This window comes from Scyliorhinus torazame, chromosome 18, assembly GCF_047496885.1.
Source record: "Scyliorhinus torazame isolate Kashiwa2021f chromosome 18, sScyTor2.1, whole genome shotgun sequence".
Taxonomy (NCBI): Eukaryota; Metazoa; Chordata; class Chondrichthyes; order Carcharhiniformes; family Scyliorhinidae; genus Scyliorhinus; species Scyliorhinus torazame.
This window is the reverse complement of record NC_092724.1, coordinates 36,751,908-36,770,741: the sequence shown is the minus strand read 5'-3', so window position 1 is coordinate 36,770,741 and position 18,834 is coordinate 36,751,908. Positions and strand designations below refer to the sequence as shown.

General features: G+C 45.4%; 1 protein-coding gene across 2 annotated transcripts in view; it reads right to left on the bottom strand.

Annotated features, from left to right (window-relative positions):
* myo1f (myosin IF) overlaps window positions 1–18,834 on the bottom strand; it is a 220,602-nt gene that overhangs the window by 110,845 nt on the left and 90,923 nt on the right. For both annotated transcript variants that reach the window (XM_072482569.1, XM_072482568.1), the window contains exons 4-9: window positions 15,449–15,543; window positions 13,017–13,104; window positions 10,861–10,950; window positions 9,059–9,190; window positions 7,073–7,207; window positions 1,525–1,657 (exon numbers count right to left, since the gene is read on the bottom strand). In XM_072482569.1, the coding sequence (XP_072338670.1) occupies window positions 1,525–1,657; window positions 7,073–7,207; window positions 9,059–9,190; window positions 10,861–10,950; window positions 13,017–13,104; window positions 15,449–15,543 (673 nt within the window). The remainder of the gene's footprint in view (window positions 1–1,524; window positions 1,658–7,072; window positions 7,208–9,058; window positions 9,191–10,860; window positions 10,951–13,016; window positions 13,105–15,448; window positions 15,544–18,834) is intronic.

Here is an 18,834-nt window from a genome sequence, read left to right as displayed (position 1 = left end):
AGTTTACAATTCACTATTTTCTTCATCCTTAGCAGTTTGTGTGGTGGTCCTATTCCTCCAAGGGTGCTAAGTAGGGAATTCCAGATGATGGGTGGCAGGGTGGCACAGTGCTGTCCCACAGCGCCAGGGACTCAGGTTCAATTTTGGCCTTGGGTGACTGACTGTGCGGAGGTTGCATGTTCTACTCGTGTTTGCGTGGGTTTCCTCCGGGTGCTCTGGTTTCCTCCCACAGTCCAAGCTGTGCAGGTTAGGTGCATCGACCATGCAAAAATTGCTCCTTAGAGTCCAAAGATGTGCAGGTTGTGTGGGTTGACCATGATCAGTGCGTGGGGTTTCGGGGATAGGGCACGGGAGTGGGCCTAGGTAGAGGGTTCTATTAGAGGGTTGGTGCAGACTTAATGGGCTGAATGGCCTCCTTCTGCACAGTAGGGATTCTATGGATTCTGAGGAATGCTGGTATGACTTGGAGAGAAACCCGGAGGTAATAGTGTGCCAATGATCTTCCTGAAAGTAAACTTGAAGATTTACAGCACTGCACCCTGCAGACTTACATATTGCAAGATGTGCTGGTATAGGAGAAAGTAGATATTAACTACCAGTAGTGCACTGATTAAACAAACTGCCTTGACCTGGATGGAGTAGAGCTTTTTTGAGTGTTGTTACAGCTGCACCTATCCAGCTGTGTGGTGAGTATTTCACTAGGTTCCTGACTTGAGCCTTGTAGGTAACAGAGATGTTGTGAGGGGTTAAGAGGTGAGCCACTCATCGTAGAGTACCCAGTATCCGTCCAGTTAAGCTCATTACTGATAATAATAATCTTTGTTGCCACAAGTAGGCTTACACTAACAGTGCAATGAAGTTACTGTGAAAAGCCCCGAGTCGCCACATTCCGGCGCCTGTTCAGGTACACGGAGGGAGAATTCAAAATGTCCACCTAACAGCACGTCTTTTGGGACTTGTGGGAGGAAACTGGAGCACCCGAAGGAAACCCACGCCGCCACGGGGAGAACGTGAAGACTCTGCACAGACAGTGACCCAAGCCGGGAATGGAACCGGGGACCCTGGCTCTGTGAAGCAATAGTGCTAACCATTGTGCCACTGTGCTGCCTCTCACAAAGTTGCTGGTGGTGAATTTGATGATAATGATGCCATTTAAGATCAGATGGAGGTGGTTGAACTTTTTCTTACTGGAAATGGTCTTTGCGAGGATCTTGGGTGTGTAAATGGTGACTATTGGGATGAAGTCAGGGCTCATAAACTTTGTCAAGTTTAGTGCATCCAGTAGCTTTATAATTTCACATGGAACAAAGTAAGTCAACTGAATACGGACGTGAGTGGAGATGTCAAGGGATGTCACCTTGTTTCAATATGAATTTTCTATATCCTGAAACAAAACTTAAATTATTTTTTTCCACAAAATACAAATTATATACTTACTTATCACTAATATATTCCTGCAAATATAAGTGAGACTGACCATCACGTCCCTTCCAAAATGTATGTATAGAAATAAATATTACTTACGAGCCTCATTTTCCACTTCAGCATAATTTCCTACTTCAACAAAATTTATATTTCCAAGATGTAGAATTCCAGCAACAATTTGAAGTACCATCATCTGAACATTTGCTGATATACCTATGACTTGCATGGCATTCTAAGAGGGCGAAAGAACATTAGTAATTAGATAACAGATAAAATTAAAGCTTAGATCAAATTTGGCAGTTTAAATACCTGGTTAGTTTGATGTTACTTTCTTTAATTGCGCAGTTGAATTAATATCACAAACTGGTCGCTTGTATTTTCAGTGTAAGTTAATGAGTTTGCAAAGAGGGTGAGAACATTGTGCCAATTCATCCCGTCATTGACAGGAAGCATGATTTGCGCTATTTCCCAACTCCATGATCATGACCCTGTTACACCCTCCTACAAAATTTTTGTTTCTGTGAGACATGGGCATGCAAGGCTTTTGTCTGCCACTTCCCCAGGCAAATCCGAAGAAGCGGCAAAGCTGTGCGTTTTTTCAAGGCAGGATGGTTTAAAAGGCCGACCTCAGTCTCCTAGGTCACTAGCCCAGGCCTCTACATAGTCATTCGACTGCCCTACCCTTCACCTCTGTATTAATAGACGTAATTTGAACAGATGGCCAGCCATTTGTTTTGCCAGTTGAATGTTTGGCTGAGTTCCAAGAATGGCGAGTGGACTCAGCTCAGCAGAGGTATGTTTACACAGCTTGAAGGCAAGTGTTAGCTTTGTTTAATTGACAGCTTTATGAGGTTATAATAACTTATTCTTTCTTTGATATGGGGCTGGATTCTCCGTTTCAGCAGCTAAGTGCCGACTCGAACGGAGAATTTGCAGGAGGTTTACGACCAAAAAATCTAGCAGGGATTTAAATTACCAACCCAAAGTGTCAGGTATTGACCTATCTTGATTCATGTCCTGGGAAAAATGTCAGGTGGTGGGAATGATATATCAGCTGTGAAGTTGTAGCCCCACTCACCTCCCAGTTCAATTCCCTGTTGTGGGTTTGTTTAGCATTGAGAGGGAAAAATGTGGGCCAATGACTCAACTGAGCTTCTTAAACCATGAGGTTAGCCAACATGTTAGACTGAGAATGGTCGTGAAATGTTGTTTGGAGAAATATTGATGATATAGGTCTCTGACACATCTTCCCATATAAGTAAGGGGGCTAAATTCATTTTCAGCAACATTATCACCTGGGGTGCATCCGGTACACAATTGCTGGCACTATTGAATAGATTTTAAAAAGCATCAATTTATCAGTATCAAGAAAACACCCAATTTTCACAATCCACTTGAACATGTGAATTGTGTGATGCTCCACTCCCAGTGTGATATCTGGTTTAAAGGATGTGTTATGATATGCAGACACGCAGATAATGATACACAGACAGGCAGCTAATGAACACAGAGAACAGGACATGACCAATGAGCAGGCAGGACACTCAGGGGTAGTATCTCACTATAAAAGGCACGAGGCACTCACACTCCGCCTCTTTCCACTGATGAACATCTACAGAGTGAGTCAGGGTGTATGTACAGTATCTCACCTCCAGCACGTGGCTAAGAGCTAGTCTGGTTCAGTCAGCCAGAGTAACCACACTTAGGTTAGCATGGAGTCGAACTCATAGAGAACTGTGCTAACTGTGCTACTGGTTCAATAAATCAGATTGAACTAACTTCAAGGTCTGAAGTATCTTTTGGTTAATGCTGCATCTAGTTGCAGCCTGTGTTATCCCAGAGTACATAACACGACATGCTACCAGGAGACTGCTTAATCTAGATGGTTTACCTCAGTCCGTTCCGTGACGACCAGCGAATGTATCCCGGCACCATGGAGAAGATTCAGGCTCTTTACCAGCTCAGGACCTCCGGCAATCCCAGTGCCAACTGGCGGACATTCAAGTAAAAGTTTCTGCTATACATCGAAGCTTCAGACCTTGTGGGTGCGTCTGATGCAAGGAAGATCACGCTTCTCCTCTCAACAGCGGGTGATCAAGCCATCGAACTCTTCAACTCTTTTCACTTCACCGAAGGCCAGGACAAGACAAAGTTTCAGACCATCCTGGGCAAGTTTGACAGTCACTGTGAAGTGGACACCAATGAAATCTTCGAGCGCTATATATTCAAACAGCGCCTACAAGGTAAAGATGAATCTTTCAACTCCTTCTTAACTAACCTCTGCCTGCTAGCAATGTCCTGCAACTTTGGTGATATTGCTGACTCCATGATCAGAGACCAAATCGTTTTTGGAGTTCACTCTGATCCTCTGAGAGAGCAGCTACTGAAAATCAAGCTTATGACCTTTCCAGTCACGATTGAAACATGCACAGTGCATGAGCACGCCAAAAATCGCTATGCCCAGTACAAATCGGCTGAAAATGAGAAACTTGCCTCCCATGAGGCAGAGAGTGTGCAGGCCATCTCCCGGATGTAGCGCCTCAGCATTGATGAAAGTGGCCATTTTGCGTGCTTTTCCTGGGGCCCCACGCATGCGCGATGCGAACGGGATGAAGAAGCGGCCGACACCCACACTGCGCATGTGCGATGACGCGCAGAGCGTCAGGACGCCAACGTTATGACATGCTCGAACAGCGGCAACGCCCACTTAAAGAATCACTGCCCTGCAAGAGGCAGGTGATGTTTAAACTGCGGGAAGCCTGGACACTATGCAGCCTTGTGCAGGTCTGCACCAGCAGTCAGGGGCCAGCGCTCCCAATTCCGACGACAGCGCGTTCAGAGTGTGCAACAACAATTACAGGATTCTGATCCTGGCAGCACAACGGATCCAGAGGAAGAATGCCTGGACTCCGCCTACTGTGAGGGCATCATTACCAAATGTGAATACGCCACATCCAACTCATCACAAATTCAATCCATCCTCACTGTGGATTCTGCAGACGAATGGCGTGCGGTGATGCAGGTCAACCACTGCTCCATCCAGTTTAAGCTGGACACAGGTGCTTCTGCCAACCTCCTCTCACATGCAGATTTCAAACTCATCAAGAAGCCCCCCAAGGTCCTTCCAGCAGCCTGCAGGCTCCTGGACTACAACGGAAATGCCATCACGGCACTGGGATCCTGCTCGTCTCCATCCGGTGCACCCATGCACGGTTACGTTTTGAAATTGTCAAGCCAGACAGGGCACCCCTACTTGGTGCGCATGCCTGCAAGCAGCTGACATCCTCCAATGTGGATCTTCAGTCCAGCATTGACGACAATCTCGCTCAGTATCCGGATGTGTTCGACGGGATGGGCACGCTGCCGTATCGATACAAGATTCTGCTACGACCTGAATCCAAGCCAGTGGTCCACGCACCACGCCCGGTCCCGGCTCCGCTGAGGGAGCGCCTGAAGGCACTGCTCAAGGATCTTCAGCAACAGGGCATCATTTCCAAGGTAACCGAACTGACTGACTGGGTCAGCTCGATGGTATGTGTTAGAAAGCCTTCGGGAGACTTGTGCATCTGCATTGATCCCGAGGATCTCAATAAGAATATAATGCGTGAACACTACCCCATCCCAAAGCGGGAGGAACTCACCAGTGAGATGGCACACGCACATTTTTTCACCAAGTTAGATGCGTCACATGAGTTTTGGCAAATCCAGCTTGATGTGTTATCCCAGAGTACATAACACACCAGGATGGAAATTTAAGCATGCAACTTAGTGTTCCAAAATATTGGAACTCCTGATTTACCAGATATTATCCCTCAGAGCAGTGATTAAAAGTAGGGTTAGGGTTAGGGACAGGGTGACTGAACATTTGGACAATTATAAACTAAGAGAGTATCAATATGAATTTGTTTAGTGTAAATCAGGTCTAACAAAGCTAGTTGAATGTTTTGTGGTAACAAGCCTGGTAGATAAAGGAATGTCTATGTTTGTTATTTATGTAGATCTACAGAAGCCATTTGACAAGGTTCCACATTACAGACTGTAACAAAAATGAGAGGAAGTGGAATCGGAAGCAACCTATTGGCTTGGATGGAGGGTTGGTTAGAAGGTAGTAGATAGAGAGTAGAGATGCTAGACATAAACTCAACTGGTAGGATGTGACAAGAACGTTCTGCCTCAGGGACACTGATAGAGCTACAAAATTTCACAATTTTTGTAAATGATTTGGAAGAAGGAAGAAGGATAGGATATATTAAATATAGGTTGACATATGGCACAAAGTTAGGTAGCACAGTAAATAGTGTAGAGGGCACAGATTTAAAGTCATTTGCAAAATAAGCAAATGTGACGTGAGAAAAAATCTTTTCATATAGAGACCGGCACTAAATTATAATGCTCATTTGGAGAGCAGGTGCAGACACAATGGGCTGAATGGTCCCCTTCTGCACTGTTGCCTCACAGCTCCAGGGACCCAGGTTCAATTCCAGCCCCGGGTGACTGTCTGTGTGGAGTTTGCACTTTCTCCCCGTGTCTGCGTGGGTTTCCTCCCACAATCCAACGTTGTGCAGGTTAGGTGGATTGGCCATGCTAATTTGCCCCTTTGTGTCCAAAGGTTAGTTGGAATTATGGGGATAGGGCGCGAAGTGGGCCTAGGGAGGGTGCTCTTTCGGGGGCGCTAGTGCAGACTTGATAGGTCAAATGGCCTCCTTCTGTACTGTAGGGATTCTATTCTATGATTAGAATGGGTCACATTGGTAAAGTAAAATTGTGATGACCACTCCCAATGATCGTGTGGTACATTGTGCTGTGGTGACGTAAGATGTAGATTCACCCCATCATGGCCAGGGGATGAAGGACATGAATGATGTCAGTCGGTCAAATCACCCAAGGGCTTTTGCAGTTGTTATGGGCCAGGGTTTAGAGAACCCAAAGTGTATCATGGAGTTCACCTGACCCACAACTTTTAATAGATTGTGGTATGGGGAGCACACGGCCCACTCTACAGGTGTGGTACAGCAGAAATGGAAAAGTATTTTTTAAAGCAAAACAATGTTTATTCTATGAACTCAAGTTAACCTTTTTAAAACATACAGTGAACAACTTAGCAACCATTAATTCAAATACAACCCCCAAAGGCTACAACACTAAGTAATCCTTTAAGCTTTCTTTTTAACATCCATACGACTTCAAACACCTTCTACCAGAAGTACATCAGGTTGAAGTCACTACTGTTATTAGTTTTAAATCACCAGGATCGATTTACAGTCTTTAGATTAGAGAGAGATTCATACACCTTCTGGCTGTGAATGCAGCTCCAACACTGAAAACGAAACTAAAACACACCCTGCAGCCTGCTCAAAAACGAAAGTAAAAAGCTAACAGAGAGCCCAGCTCCACCCACTCTCTGACATCACTGCAGTAGTAAACACCCATTTCTTAAAGGTACTCTCACTACAGATATTTATATACACACCCATTTATAAGCACCCATTTCTTAAAGGTACTCCCACATGACACAGTAGTGCTGACATTTGTCAGCTGAGGCAGGGACAAAAAAGAGGGAGAAATTCTACTGTTCAATTGTGATTTTTTTTTTGTCAGAGATGTTTGCACAGCTAAAGCAAATAAAAAACAATATTGCAGTACCCACCATTGTTTCTTTGAATTCTTTTTTGTCATCTGTTCCATCCACCTTGTAGGTGCCGGACTGGTTTAAGTAGAAGTAGTAAGTAGGATCAGCAATGCCGAGATTGTCAATCTGCTCTGGTGAAGCCCCTTCAAGAAGCTGAAGAAAAAGTGAACACGTTGTTGGGCCTATATTTCAGATTGCAACACTTGCTTGAATTTACCTCCCAATCACACTTGGAATATTGTATTGGAACAGAACCTATCTATACTGGCATAAAATCATTATTATACCCTGATTAGGAACATTCTTAAAATCATCAACATCACCTTTAAGACATCATCAAACTACATCACAAAAACAAACCAATTGGCAAATCAAGGCTGGCCAAAGCACGGTTGATGAGTCACCTGTGGCTCTTTTACAGATAAAGTGCATTACAGCTCGAATGGCGTGGTTATTAATGCGGAGAGACTGATCTGGGTTACTCTGAAGAATTGGATGGGGCCCTAGCTGGGGATGTGGAGCCACTGGCCTAGATCTAACCTGGCTGGTCCAGCCTGATTCCGGTGATCTGGTTTGTAGACCACAAGCGAGTCCGGACTGAGTAGATTTAAGAAAACTTGGTTTATTAACACACACTAGTATTTACAATATACACCAGATCCCAACAAGGTCTCCACTGTCGGTACCATGCTTGGCCGGCTTTATACAGAACTTAATTATGGATGATTTAGGGTTCCCCGCCCCTTCGTATATGACGAGACTCACGGGGAGGTTGATTGCTCCAACACTGTAGGTCTCGTGCGGGTTATAACAATTTGCCAATGCTACTGCTCCCATGCCCGCAGTGTGCCCTCCTGCACTGGATTATCGTCCTGGTGACTCCTCAACTGTAGGAGAAGCTAGACCGGACTGGTGTGAGAGTGGAGCCGGAGGGGACTGGGAGGGTCTGGGAGTGGGGTGGGGTTAATGGGGAAGTGAAAGTGAAGCAGAGGGCGGGTGGTCAGGAGAGGCCAAGAGCAGGGTTGAGGGTGGGCGGTGGAGGGCGAGAGGGGAGTTCTGGGTGTGGGAAGGTGGGATGGAGGGGGCGCTGGGGAGTGGCGGGGGAAGGGGTTGGTTGGAGGCTGAAAATGGGATCTTAGGTTTGGGCTCTGACAGCTGCTTCTCTAATCCTATATCTGGACAAGATGGAGAAATCCACATGGGGAGGGTAGAGCAGGCGAAGGGGATGAGTCTGTGCGTGGGTGGGGATGGGAGGGAGGGAATGAGTGAGTAAGTGGGGTCTGATTTGAAAGGGAGGGCACATAAGTGGGTGCGATAATAATAAAAATGCTTTTGCCCTTGTACAGTGACCTTTCTAATAAACCTCTGTTGATCTTGCCTTCAACCTACTTGCGTCAGCAATCTATTTCTTTCAGACATTTTTCTAAGCAAGCTTATTTTTCCAAATTTTCGGTTAATGGCTACCTGATATTCAAACTTCACTCATTTAGCTTATAAAATCACTTGAATCCAGGGGCTGGTTTAGCACACTGGGCTAAATAGCTGGCTTGTAATGCAGAACAAGGCAGCAGCGCGGGTTCAATTCCTGTACCAGCCTCCCCGAACAGGCGCTGGAATGTGGTGACTAAGGGCTTGTCACAGTAACTTCATTGAAGCCTACTTGTGACAACAAGTGATTATTATTTTTAGGGGCTGGTTTAGCACAGTGGGCTAATACAGCTGGCTTGTAATGCAGAACAAGACCAGCAGTGCGGGTTCAATTCCCGTTCCAGCCTCCCCGAACAGGCGTTGGAATGTGGCGACTAGGAGCTTTTCACAGTAACTTCATTGAAGCCTCCTTGTGACAATAAGTGATTAATCCTTTTGCAAAGTTTCTGCTTTGTATCATCCACTAATCCCAAGGTAACCATTGCCTCTCACATACCTCAAAACACAGAGGTGGATTCATCGATCCTTTTTCGCTTTCTAAATTTACTAAGGTCAGATTGTAAGGATGTTCATTACCTGGTAGTAAATGTGAAAGTTCCTCTCATTCTCATTCTGGCTGACAACTCGCGATTTCTCCAAGAGAAAGTTAGAGATTTTACCTCCGTCTGGCTCCCCACCACGGCTGAACTGAATTTCGACATACTTTCCCTTAGGCAGAAATGATACATGTTAGTACAGGATCTGTACAGTAATACTCACTTGCTGCACACAGATACTCACACAAAGATAGACAAAAGAAGACCGGCCACGTTGCACCTGAAAGTCAGCGCATCGCGGTTGGTAAATGCCGGGAGATCCCTCGCCCGGGATCTTCCCGGCTTCCTATGCCTTGCGAGATCTAACGCAATCTCGTGAGATGTTGCAATGCGAATCACTCTTTTAAAAATCTAGCTTCATTCTAATATGTAGGTCTCTGAGGTAACCAAGCCATTGGTATCTATCTCCTTTGCCTTATAGACCTCCGGCCAGCGGCATTCAGTACTGGCCCCTACAGACGGGGACCAGATGGAACAGCATTGGTGGGGATCTCCCAGGAGACCGCAGGCACCGAGGTTATTGCCCTCTGGGCAGGGTGGCACCCTGACACTGCTGGTGCCAGCCTGGTGTTGTCAAGGTGCCCAGGTGGCACTGCCCACTGGCAAAGGCACTGCCAGGATGCCAGGCTTGCATTGCCAAGGTGCCAAGATGGCATTGTTTTAGTGACAGGGATTAGGCCCAGGGGAGCCGTGTGCTCATGAAGTGGGGTGCAGGGGGGGGGGGGTCTGAGGACCCTCTCATGGGTGAGTTGGGGCTTTGGGGGGCCTCGGGGTTTGTGTTGGGGGGGTCGAGAGGTCATAATGCCATTTAATTGCTCCCTGCACTGCGGAGTTCCGGTGAGCAGGGTTCCTCAGTGCAGGAAATGGGACTAAGTGCAGCCTCGGCCGCGTGTTCCCCGCTGTGACCCCGTATCTAACCGGAGTTGCGTTAGCAAGTGTTGTGTTTCTCGGCGTTGCAAGTGCTGGGAAACACACGACTAAACACGCTCGCTATGGATTCTGTTCGCAGTTGGTTCGATCAGACCCAAAGACACACACAAGACACAAAGACAGACCAAGACAGACACACAATGACACAGACAAACAGACACACACACACCTGAAATAATTATAGGTAAACGAATATTATCACCAATTAAAACATAACACTGTATAATCCTGTTCTTAAACAACAAGGGATATCAGTCCATACTTGTGTTCAGCTATTAGTAAGGTGCACAGTACACGTGCTCAAGTGGACAAATCCTCTGAATTCCAAACCGGTGATGAACATTCTTTGGAAAATTGATTGGGGTACCCGTTGAATAGAGGCTGGGGGCTTGAATATTCTTTTTTTTTTGTAAATTTAAAGTGTCCAATTCTTTTTTTCCAATTAAGGGGCAATTTAGTGTGGCCAATCCACCTAGGCTGCCCATCTTTGGATTGCCACGCAGTCATGGGGAGAATGTGCAATCTCCACACGGACAGTGACTCAGAGCCGGGATCAAAACCGGGTCCTCGGCGGTGTGAGGCAGTAATGCTAACCACTGTGCCACCGTGCCGCCCAGGGCTTAAATTTTCAAAGGGTTTCTTCTCGTGGTTTACTATATCATTGGCAGAAAGTCACAGAAAACCCTGGAGAAATTCCTGGGTGAATTTGTGCCAAAGTTCCTTCCCATACATTCCATGATTTAGAAATCAAGAGGGTCACTGTGAATCACAATCAAGCTTAGCTCATTGATGCCTTAAAAGTAAGACATTTAAATCACACACAACAGAAACCTCCGCAAAGGAATTACTTACAAATCGACTGGAATTATTGTTTCGTACAGTCTTGGCATTTCCAAAAGCCTCAAGCAATGGGTTTGACTGCAGGATGATATCTTTTACATGCTAGATTAAGGTAGACAAATTAAATTAAACTGTTATGTATTTGCCTCCATTATAAATTTGCTGCATGTGTCTGGCACTGGTATTCCTTCCTATAGTTACGACACCCTGAGCTAGGTGCACGGTCAATTCCAGCCCCACGTGCCTCTGAGTTACAACACAAGTAAAATGAGCAATAATTCTTATAAAAATACCCAAAGTCTTTAGCCCTTGGCTACTCAATAATCACAGTTTGCAGGTTTGTAATTGTAAACACGATTACGGCTTATTAATAACAGGAACTATAATGAAATATGCAGCGAATACAACTAGTTAACTATGAACTAATTCCTAGTCCCCACTTTAACCTGCCCCATCGTCTACAAACACAACAAGACAGACAAACACAGAGGAGTGGAAAGGGGCAAACATCATACGTGAAAGGAAGAAAGAGTCTTTGTTTCAGTTGATGCTTTTTTAGCACAATTTTCTTCACAGTAAGCTTGCAGATTAAAACCTTGGGTTAACAGCCTGTAATGGTTTTCTCTGTAGGTTAATTCATTGAGGTTCTCTGTAGTTTAGAAATGGTGTTCTCAAGAGACCCCTTGCTTTTGTTCAAACAATGGTTTCAAGAATACCGCACACACAGCTTTCTGGAGAGAGAGGTAGCACTCACAGCCGGCTTCTGGAGAGAGAGTTGGTTGGTTCTGCCTCTTGTGCTGCCAGAATCAAAACTAAAACCTTGGAACTTTGAGAAGCATTCCAACGGGATAAGATCCAATCACCACCTGTTACCGGGCAGAGCTCTGTCTTTTCAGACAATTCATTGACCACCAGCCAATCAATCAAACTGAGTCTGAACTTCATCTCTCTCACTGATGCAGAAAAGTCTGCAACTCTTGTTTAAACCAGCAAGTCATCTCTCCTGTAACTTCCGGATTCTTCTGCTTGAATTAAAGATACAGGCTGCTTGCCTTAAAGTGACCTGTCCAATGATCATCCATGGATCAAAATAATAACAGCAAACTAAAATAAAGGGGAAATAATTACACATGCACCTGGCAAACGCTCAGTTCCTGGATGAAAATAAACATGCAGACCGGCAACACTGGGCTTCCACGTTCTTTACATTGACCAACCATTTTTGGGGCTTCTCCCAATGGGTGAGGGCATGGCGTGTCTGCACTGTGATCAGATGCCCACAAGTCAAGGAGGGGAATGTTGTGGCTCTCCTCCTCATTGTCTTCAATGCTTCCTTGAGGGTGCCAATGGCAGGGATATAAGAGGAAGCTGATGTCAGCCCTTATGTTAACTGAGAGAAGAAGCCAGTGCAAAGGAATCCAGAGTAGGTCCTCAAATCCTTGACGGACATGTTATAACTGCATGCCCTGCCTGAAATTGGTTGGAGGTGGAGTCAAGAATGATATTCATGTACCGCTCACTGAGCAGTCCACTCAGTAAGTTTTGTCAGCGCTCTCCACCTGGATGGGCAGTCGAATGGAGTGCTCCTGAAGTAGCCTCCTCCTGAGAGGACCTCAACGTATCAGTGATTTTGAGTTTGGTTCATTTACAAAGGCCTGGAAGCTAGGGGGGGAAGCCAACATCTGCAGCACAAACAGCAGCAAAAAGATGTCTGACTCTGATCCTCTTCCTCATGCAAGTCCAGACATTATGTGTCACATTGTTAGGTAGCAGCCTGGCTCTGCTCAGATCCTCCAATCTGAATGGGGCGCGATGCAAAGCCATGAGCCCATTTATTCTTGGTGTTCCTCCAAACAGGTGCCTGGCATTTGCTCGGAAAAATAAGTAAGTAGGAGGCCCTGTTACTTCCCTCCTGCTTCATTTGAATGTGATGAACCTGCTTTTTACTCTTGTGGGAGTAACTGTCTTCCCCCAACCCCATTTGTTTTCCTTCACGAACCCACAGGAAATCCTTCAACTATACATAGAGGGTGTGCAATAGCATAGTGATTCTCTTCACCATTTTCCTTTCTCTTGTGCCTGGGAACTGAGCATTTGCAAACTGATGATACTCAGACAAATTGAAATGCTGAAGTTATTTTATTAATAAATTGATCTTCTGTAGTTACCTGGACCTTTGCTCCTCCTCCTGACACTTTGGAGATGTACCCCATAATATATTTCGCTGCTACTGTTTTTCCTGCTCCGCTTTCACCACTGGAAGCCAGAAAGATTCAGAATAAGTAAGTGCATGTTTCCCGGCACGTATTGGTGACAGGAAAGAGAGAGTACCCTCCTTAATAGGACCCCAAGATATTATCCCTGTCAGGTTCTCTTTCCCTATGGCCTCTCAAACTCCTGCCACCAAGCTCCCCCCTCGCTGAAGCTTGCCAACTTGTCACCTGAGGAGATGGCTGACTCACCTGATGTGCTGGGTCCATGAGCCACTCACCTGCTCAAATCCCGAGTTCAGAACCGGCAGTGGCCACCGTTCCTGGTGACAGTGCCGGGACTGGAGAGCTTTCGGTCTCTGATTGGTTGGCAGCTCTCTGAGGTGAGACTTCCTGATTCAGAAGGGTGAAACCAATTGGCCTATTAATGGACGATTAAATGGCTGCGGTGCAGCTGGTGTGCCCCACCATTTTCGCTGACAGTTTAGCCAGGGGGCTGGGGAATCTGGCGGCCCGTTTAATTTATTCCAGTGCGTTCTACCCATGGATGTGTAAAATACACTCAAGAATTTTTGATAAACAACTTCCAAGTTCTTGCTTCCATTTGCTAGTAACAATTGTAGTGGAACAGTGTTACAAAATACGCCATATTGAATTCAAACAGCTAATTAAAATTTTTAACCATATTTGTGCTATATCTGCCATACTCAAAACAATGTGATAGTAATTGTCCAATATCTACCACCACCTTTATCACTGTTAAACTAGATCATAGTGTTGCAGTGTCCACAGCCATCCTGCACTTCTAAGTAAAGGAATGACAAGATTTTTGCATTTCTAGTCCTTTAGCTTTGATGGAAAGGTGTGTTGCTTTACTTCCAGAGGTCTAGAGAGTTATAGGGCTGAATTTTCATCAAGTCGGGATGACTTGGGAGTCCTTTAAACATGGCGGGCGGGTGCCAGTTCCAAGATTTCTGACTCCATTCCCAGGCTGTATTATTTCTGGGATTGCTTTGAAAGGTTGCGGGCTACTTCCTGTCAAAGCCTGAAACTGATACTCCCTACCTGGTCAGTTCCATTGCAGGCATAGGCCTACATGTAATTTTTTTAAAAGAGTCATCGTTCAAGGTGCCTCAGAGTCATCATTAACCCTAGTCTGCATAAGGGGACCTCAAAAGCTGACCCTAGAAAGAAGTCAGAGGCAGATACAGGGGCGGAGGCGGGCTGTTTAAAAGGCCCATCTTGTTTCTGCGGGACTTCTTCCCAGTTTAAATAAAGACCCAAAGGTCCTCCAGCCTTTAACCCTCACCTTCCACACACTCACCTTGCCCTATCTGCCTCTTCATGCCCCCACCCATACCTTGCCCTCCTTGCCAAGGTATGCCCCTGATCACATCATGGTCCCTTATTCCCCCAATGTCAAGCTATGGCACTTCCATGCTCATTGACCCACTACACAATATATAGAAACAATGGATCCTAAAAGTAACATTTGGTTGTGTAAAAACAAATCTTAAAAAAGTAATTAATTCATAACTTTCTACTGTGTTAAAAAGGTTACGTCAATCCAAGGCAACAAAAGTATCCATTATCTAGTCCTTTTAAACTATCAATAGAAAAAAATCATAAGCCCTTGACACTATTTAACCTTGTATAAATAAAGATTGTGAAATTGACTGCAGGGATCAGAGAGACTGAGTTGTCAATAAATCAATGTTTTATTTGGGTTGCAGCTATTTCAGCAAGAGTAAATTTGTTGAGACTCTCAGTCATTGCACATGAGGGGCCATTGGGGGTGGGTGGAGGGGCATAATGAGGCAGAGTGGGCATGAGAGGCCATAAAAGGTGGGTGCTGGGATATACTTGAGCAAAGGGGTAATGATGGGCAATGATGGGGTGGGGGCATGAAGAGGCAGATAGGGAAAGGTGAGTGTGTGGAGGTGAGGGATGAAGGCTGCAGGACTTTTGAGTTTTTATTTAAACTGGGACGATGTCCCGCAGAACCAAGGTGGGCCTTTTAAACAGCCCGCCTCCGCCCCTGTATCTGCCTCTGACCTTTTTCTAGGGTCAGCTGGCCCGGCCCAAGCCCATATCCACCCCTAGCAATGAAGATGCCGCCTTTATGGGCACTTTCTCCCGAGGCAGGCGGCTAGAGCCGGGGATTTTCTCCATTCTCGTTGCCTCGGCTCGAGGATGAAAATTCATGCGAGAGTTTCAGAAAGTTACATCAGAAACTAATATTTGAATGCGAGTCAGGCAAACATCAGCTTGTCAGCAATTGTTTGTTGTCAGCAATCCTCTGGAGTCCAGTATTTGATGGTCGATGAATGATTTGGATAGAGTATAATGGGCTCCATTCCCGCAATCCTTGAATTGTTTCTGTTTCATACCTGATTATAACACACTGATTCTCTGCATCAATCAACATATTCCTGTACATACTGTCGGTGAGAGCATAAATATGGGGTGGATTTTCATACTGAGCCTGCAGATAAAAAGGAAATTGTTTAAGCCAGAGGAAAAACCATTCAGCATTGTACTTAAGATAACAGCTTTACAATTTAAAATATGAACACATAGGAAGCTCTCTTAAACAGAATACTGCCCTTTATAAACTAGGCATACGTTCCCGAAAATATCAGAAATTTTGTAAAAGGTGCTTTTGAAAAGTGACTAGAATCGAGATAAAATTCTTACACATATTTTCTAGAATATTTTAAAATGTAGAATTAGTAGAGTATGGTGAAAAGATTGGAATTCAAAACTAATTGGTCATGGAGTAAATGGGAAAAAAATACCCTGCAAATGGAATGTAATGGAATCTTTTCAGTTCAAAGCACAGAGACAGATGCTGCGGAGAATACTTCATGTGCGCTGTTCTCCCATTATTCTGTCAACAAACTGTGACCAACAGTCTTTCATGCTGCGCTAATACTGTGCCAATTAATCTGTTTAATTTCTCTGCCTTGCAAGACAATTTGACTCTGCTCTGTCATGTCCATAGAGCTTTAGTTTTATCCACTGGGGATTTTCTTGGGAATTCCCCTGATTTGGTAGAAGGTTGGAGAATGCTCCTTCTTCACATGGTGTACCAAAAGGATCCACTGAAGTTATGATGACCATTCAGGAAAATCCAAGAAGACGGCACGGTGGCACAGTGGTTAGCACTGCTGCCTCACAGTGCCAGGGACCCGGGTTCAATCCAGGCGTTGGGTGACTGGTGGAGCTTGCACATTGTGGGCAGCACGGTAGCATTGTGGATAGCACAATTGCTTCACAGCTCCAGGGTCCCAGGTTCGATTCCGGCTTGGGTCGCTGTCTGTGCGGAGTCTGCACATCCTCCCCGTGTGTGCGTGGGTTTCCTCCGGGTGCTCCGGTTTCCTCCCTCAGTCCAAAGATGTGCGGGTTAGGTGGATTGGCCATGCTAAATTGCCCTCAGTGTCCAAAATTGCCCTTAGTGTTGGGTGGGATTACTGGGTTATGGGGATAGGGTGGAGGTGTTGACCTTGGGTAGGGTGCTCTTTCCAAGAGCTGGTGCAGACTCGATGGGCCGAATGGCCTCCTTCTGCACTGTAAATTCTATGAAATTTTCTGCGTGGGTTTCCTCTGGGTGCTCTGGTCTTCTACCATAATCCAAAGATGTGCAGGCTAGGTGGGTTGGCCGTGCTAAAATTGCCCATTGGTGTCAAAGATGTGTATGTTATGTGGGGTTACGGGTATGTGGCAGGGGAATGAGCCTAGATAGGGTACTCTTTCAAAGGGTCGGTGCAGACTCGATGGGTTGAATAGCCTCCTTCTGCACTGTAAAATTCAATGTATTCTAAATTCCCAACGATCACGATCGTCTTTTCTCATTCTGTGCTCTCCCCGTGTCACACCACTGGAGGAAGACAATTGCTAACCTGCTGTTTAATAGATAGGGCATTACCATGCAGGTATTTTGTAATAGATCTATTTAAAATGTGTGTTTTGATTCCCAATGGAAGTTCCCAATCTCAGTCATTCCATCAGGAAAATTTGCTGAGTGTAGCCTATAGGCATTGCATTGCAGGGAATGAACATCAGAGCAAGTGTGTGATGATCCTGCATATTTCAAAATTAAATAGGACACAGTCAGCTTAGGGGAGAGGAGAAACAGAGAATTTTTAAAGGGAAGAAATAAACAAATGATAATTGGAAATACAAAGAGCAAGTCAGGATTTTCTGGCTAAATTTTCTGGCTGTTCATGCTGGCAGGGTCTGCAGTTCCAATGATGGTGAACCCCCGCTGCGGGTTCCCCGATGGCAGGGGATGTGAACCAGGGGAAAATCCATTGACGGCGGAGGGACAGGAAGATCCCTAAATGACGGGCCATAAAATCACACCCTAGAGTTAGGATATTAGGCTAATTACCTTTCACAGAACTGGATGTTAAAGAGATAACAATTTTTCAACAAAACATCGAGCCAGGGAAGAATAAAGAGCAAAAGGAAAGGTCTAGGGTGGAAGGCAGAAGCGACTGAATGACAAAAGGAATAATGGTGCTAAGCAAAAGGGAATGATAATGGGACAAGTAAAGAAACAAGAGACCATAAGACGTAGGAGCAGACGCAGACCATTCGGTTCATCGTGTCTGCTCTGCCATTCGCTGACATCATGGCTGATCTGACATAATCCTCAACTCCACTTTCTCACTTTATCCCTACAACCCTTGATTCCCTTGAAGGGATGAGTCTGGAGAGGGTGTGAATGGCCTACAGCAGAACCATTGGCAGCACCTGCTGTCTAAGAATAAAATGTAAGTGGTGGTGATGATCTAAAGTTATTGAATTACTCAACACTGAGGCCAGAAGACTGAGAAGTGCCTCATTCCAAGATGAGGTGTTGCTTCGGCTGAGTTTTGTTGGAGCAGTGTAGGAGGCCAAAGACAATGGCAATTGACTGAGAGCTGAATTTGTTGGTGTGAAATGTGCGTGCACCATAGGAATGTAACAATATTTGGAGAAAGAAGACAACGTTCATTCTACCCCGAAAACAGTGGATGACTATTCTTGCTTGAACTCATTGCGACACATACATCCTACCTTACAGAACATAATTTCCTTCCCAAATCCTCTCTGAAAATAATCAACGTATCAAGTATCTCGATAAATTCGATTATCCATTTATTTACTGATGTCAATCTCACTCTTTTCTAAAGGCAGCACGATGCCAGATTAATAACTTCTCTGAGAACGTGTCTATTATTCTGTCAGGGAGGACAAAATCTCAAAATGTAGATGGTTAATGAAGAGAATTCCAATAGGAGCTGTTGAACCAGTTTTCTGCTCCATTCTTTATCCGTTACAATATTCTGACAGAAGAGAGGGCACGTCACCTGATGGTCATGGAACATTGAACATACAGTGCAGAAGGAGGCCATTTGGCCCATCGAGTCTGCACCGACCCACTTAAGCCCACACTTCCACCCTATCCCCATAACCCAATAACCCCTCCTCACCTTTTTGGATGTAAAGGGCAATTTAGCATGGCCAATCCACCTAACCTGCACGTCTTTGGCCTATGGGAGGAAACCGGAGCACCCGGAGGAAACCCACGCAGACACAGGGAGAAAGTGCAGACCTCCGCACAGACAGTGACCCAGCGGGGAATCGAACCTGGGACCTGGAACCCTGGCGCTGTAAAGCCACAGTGCTTGTGCTACCGTGCTGCCCACTGTCACATGGGAAAGCATGTCTATATGGTGTACTGTACTTTCTTTCCAACGTTACACACGGTGGGGGTGAGGGTCTATGT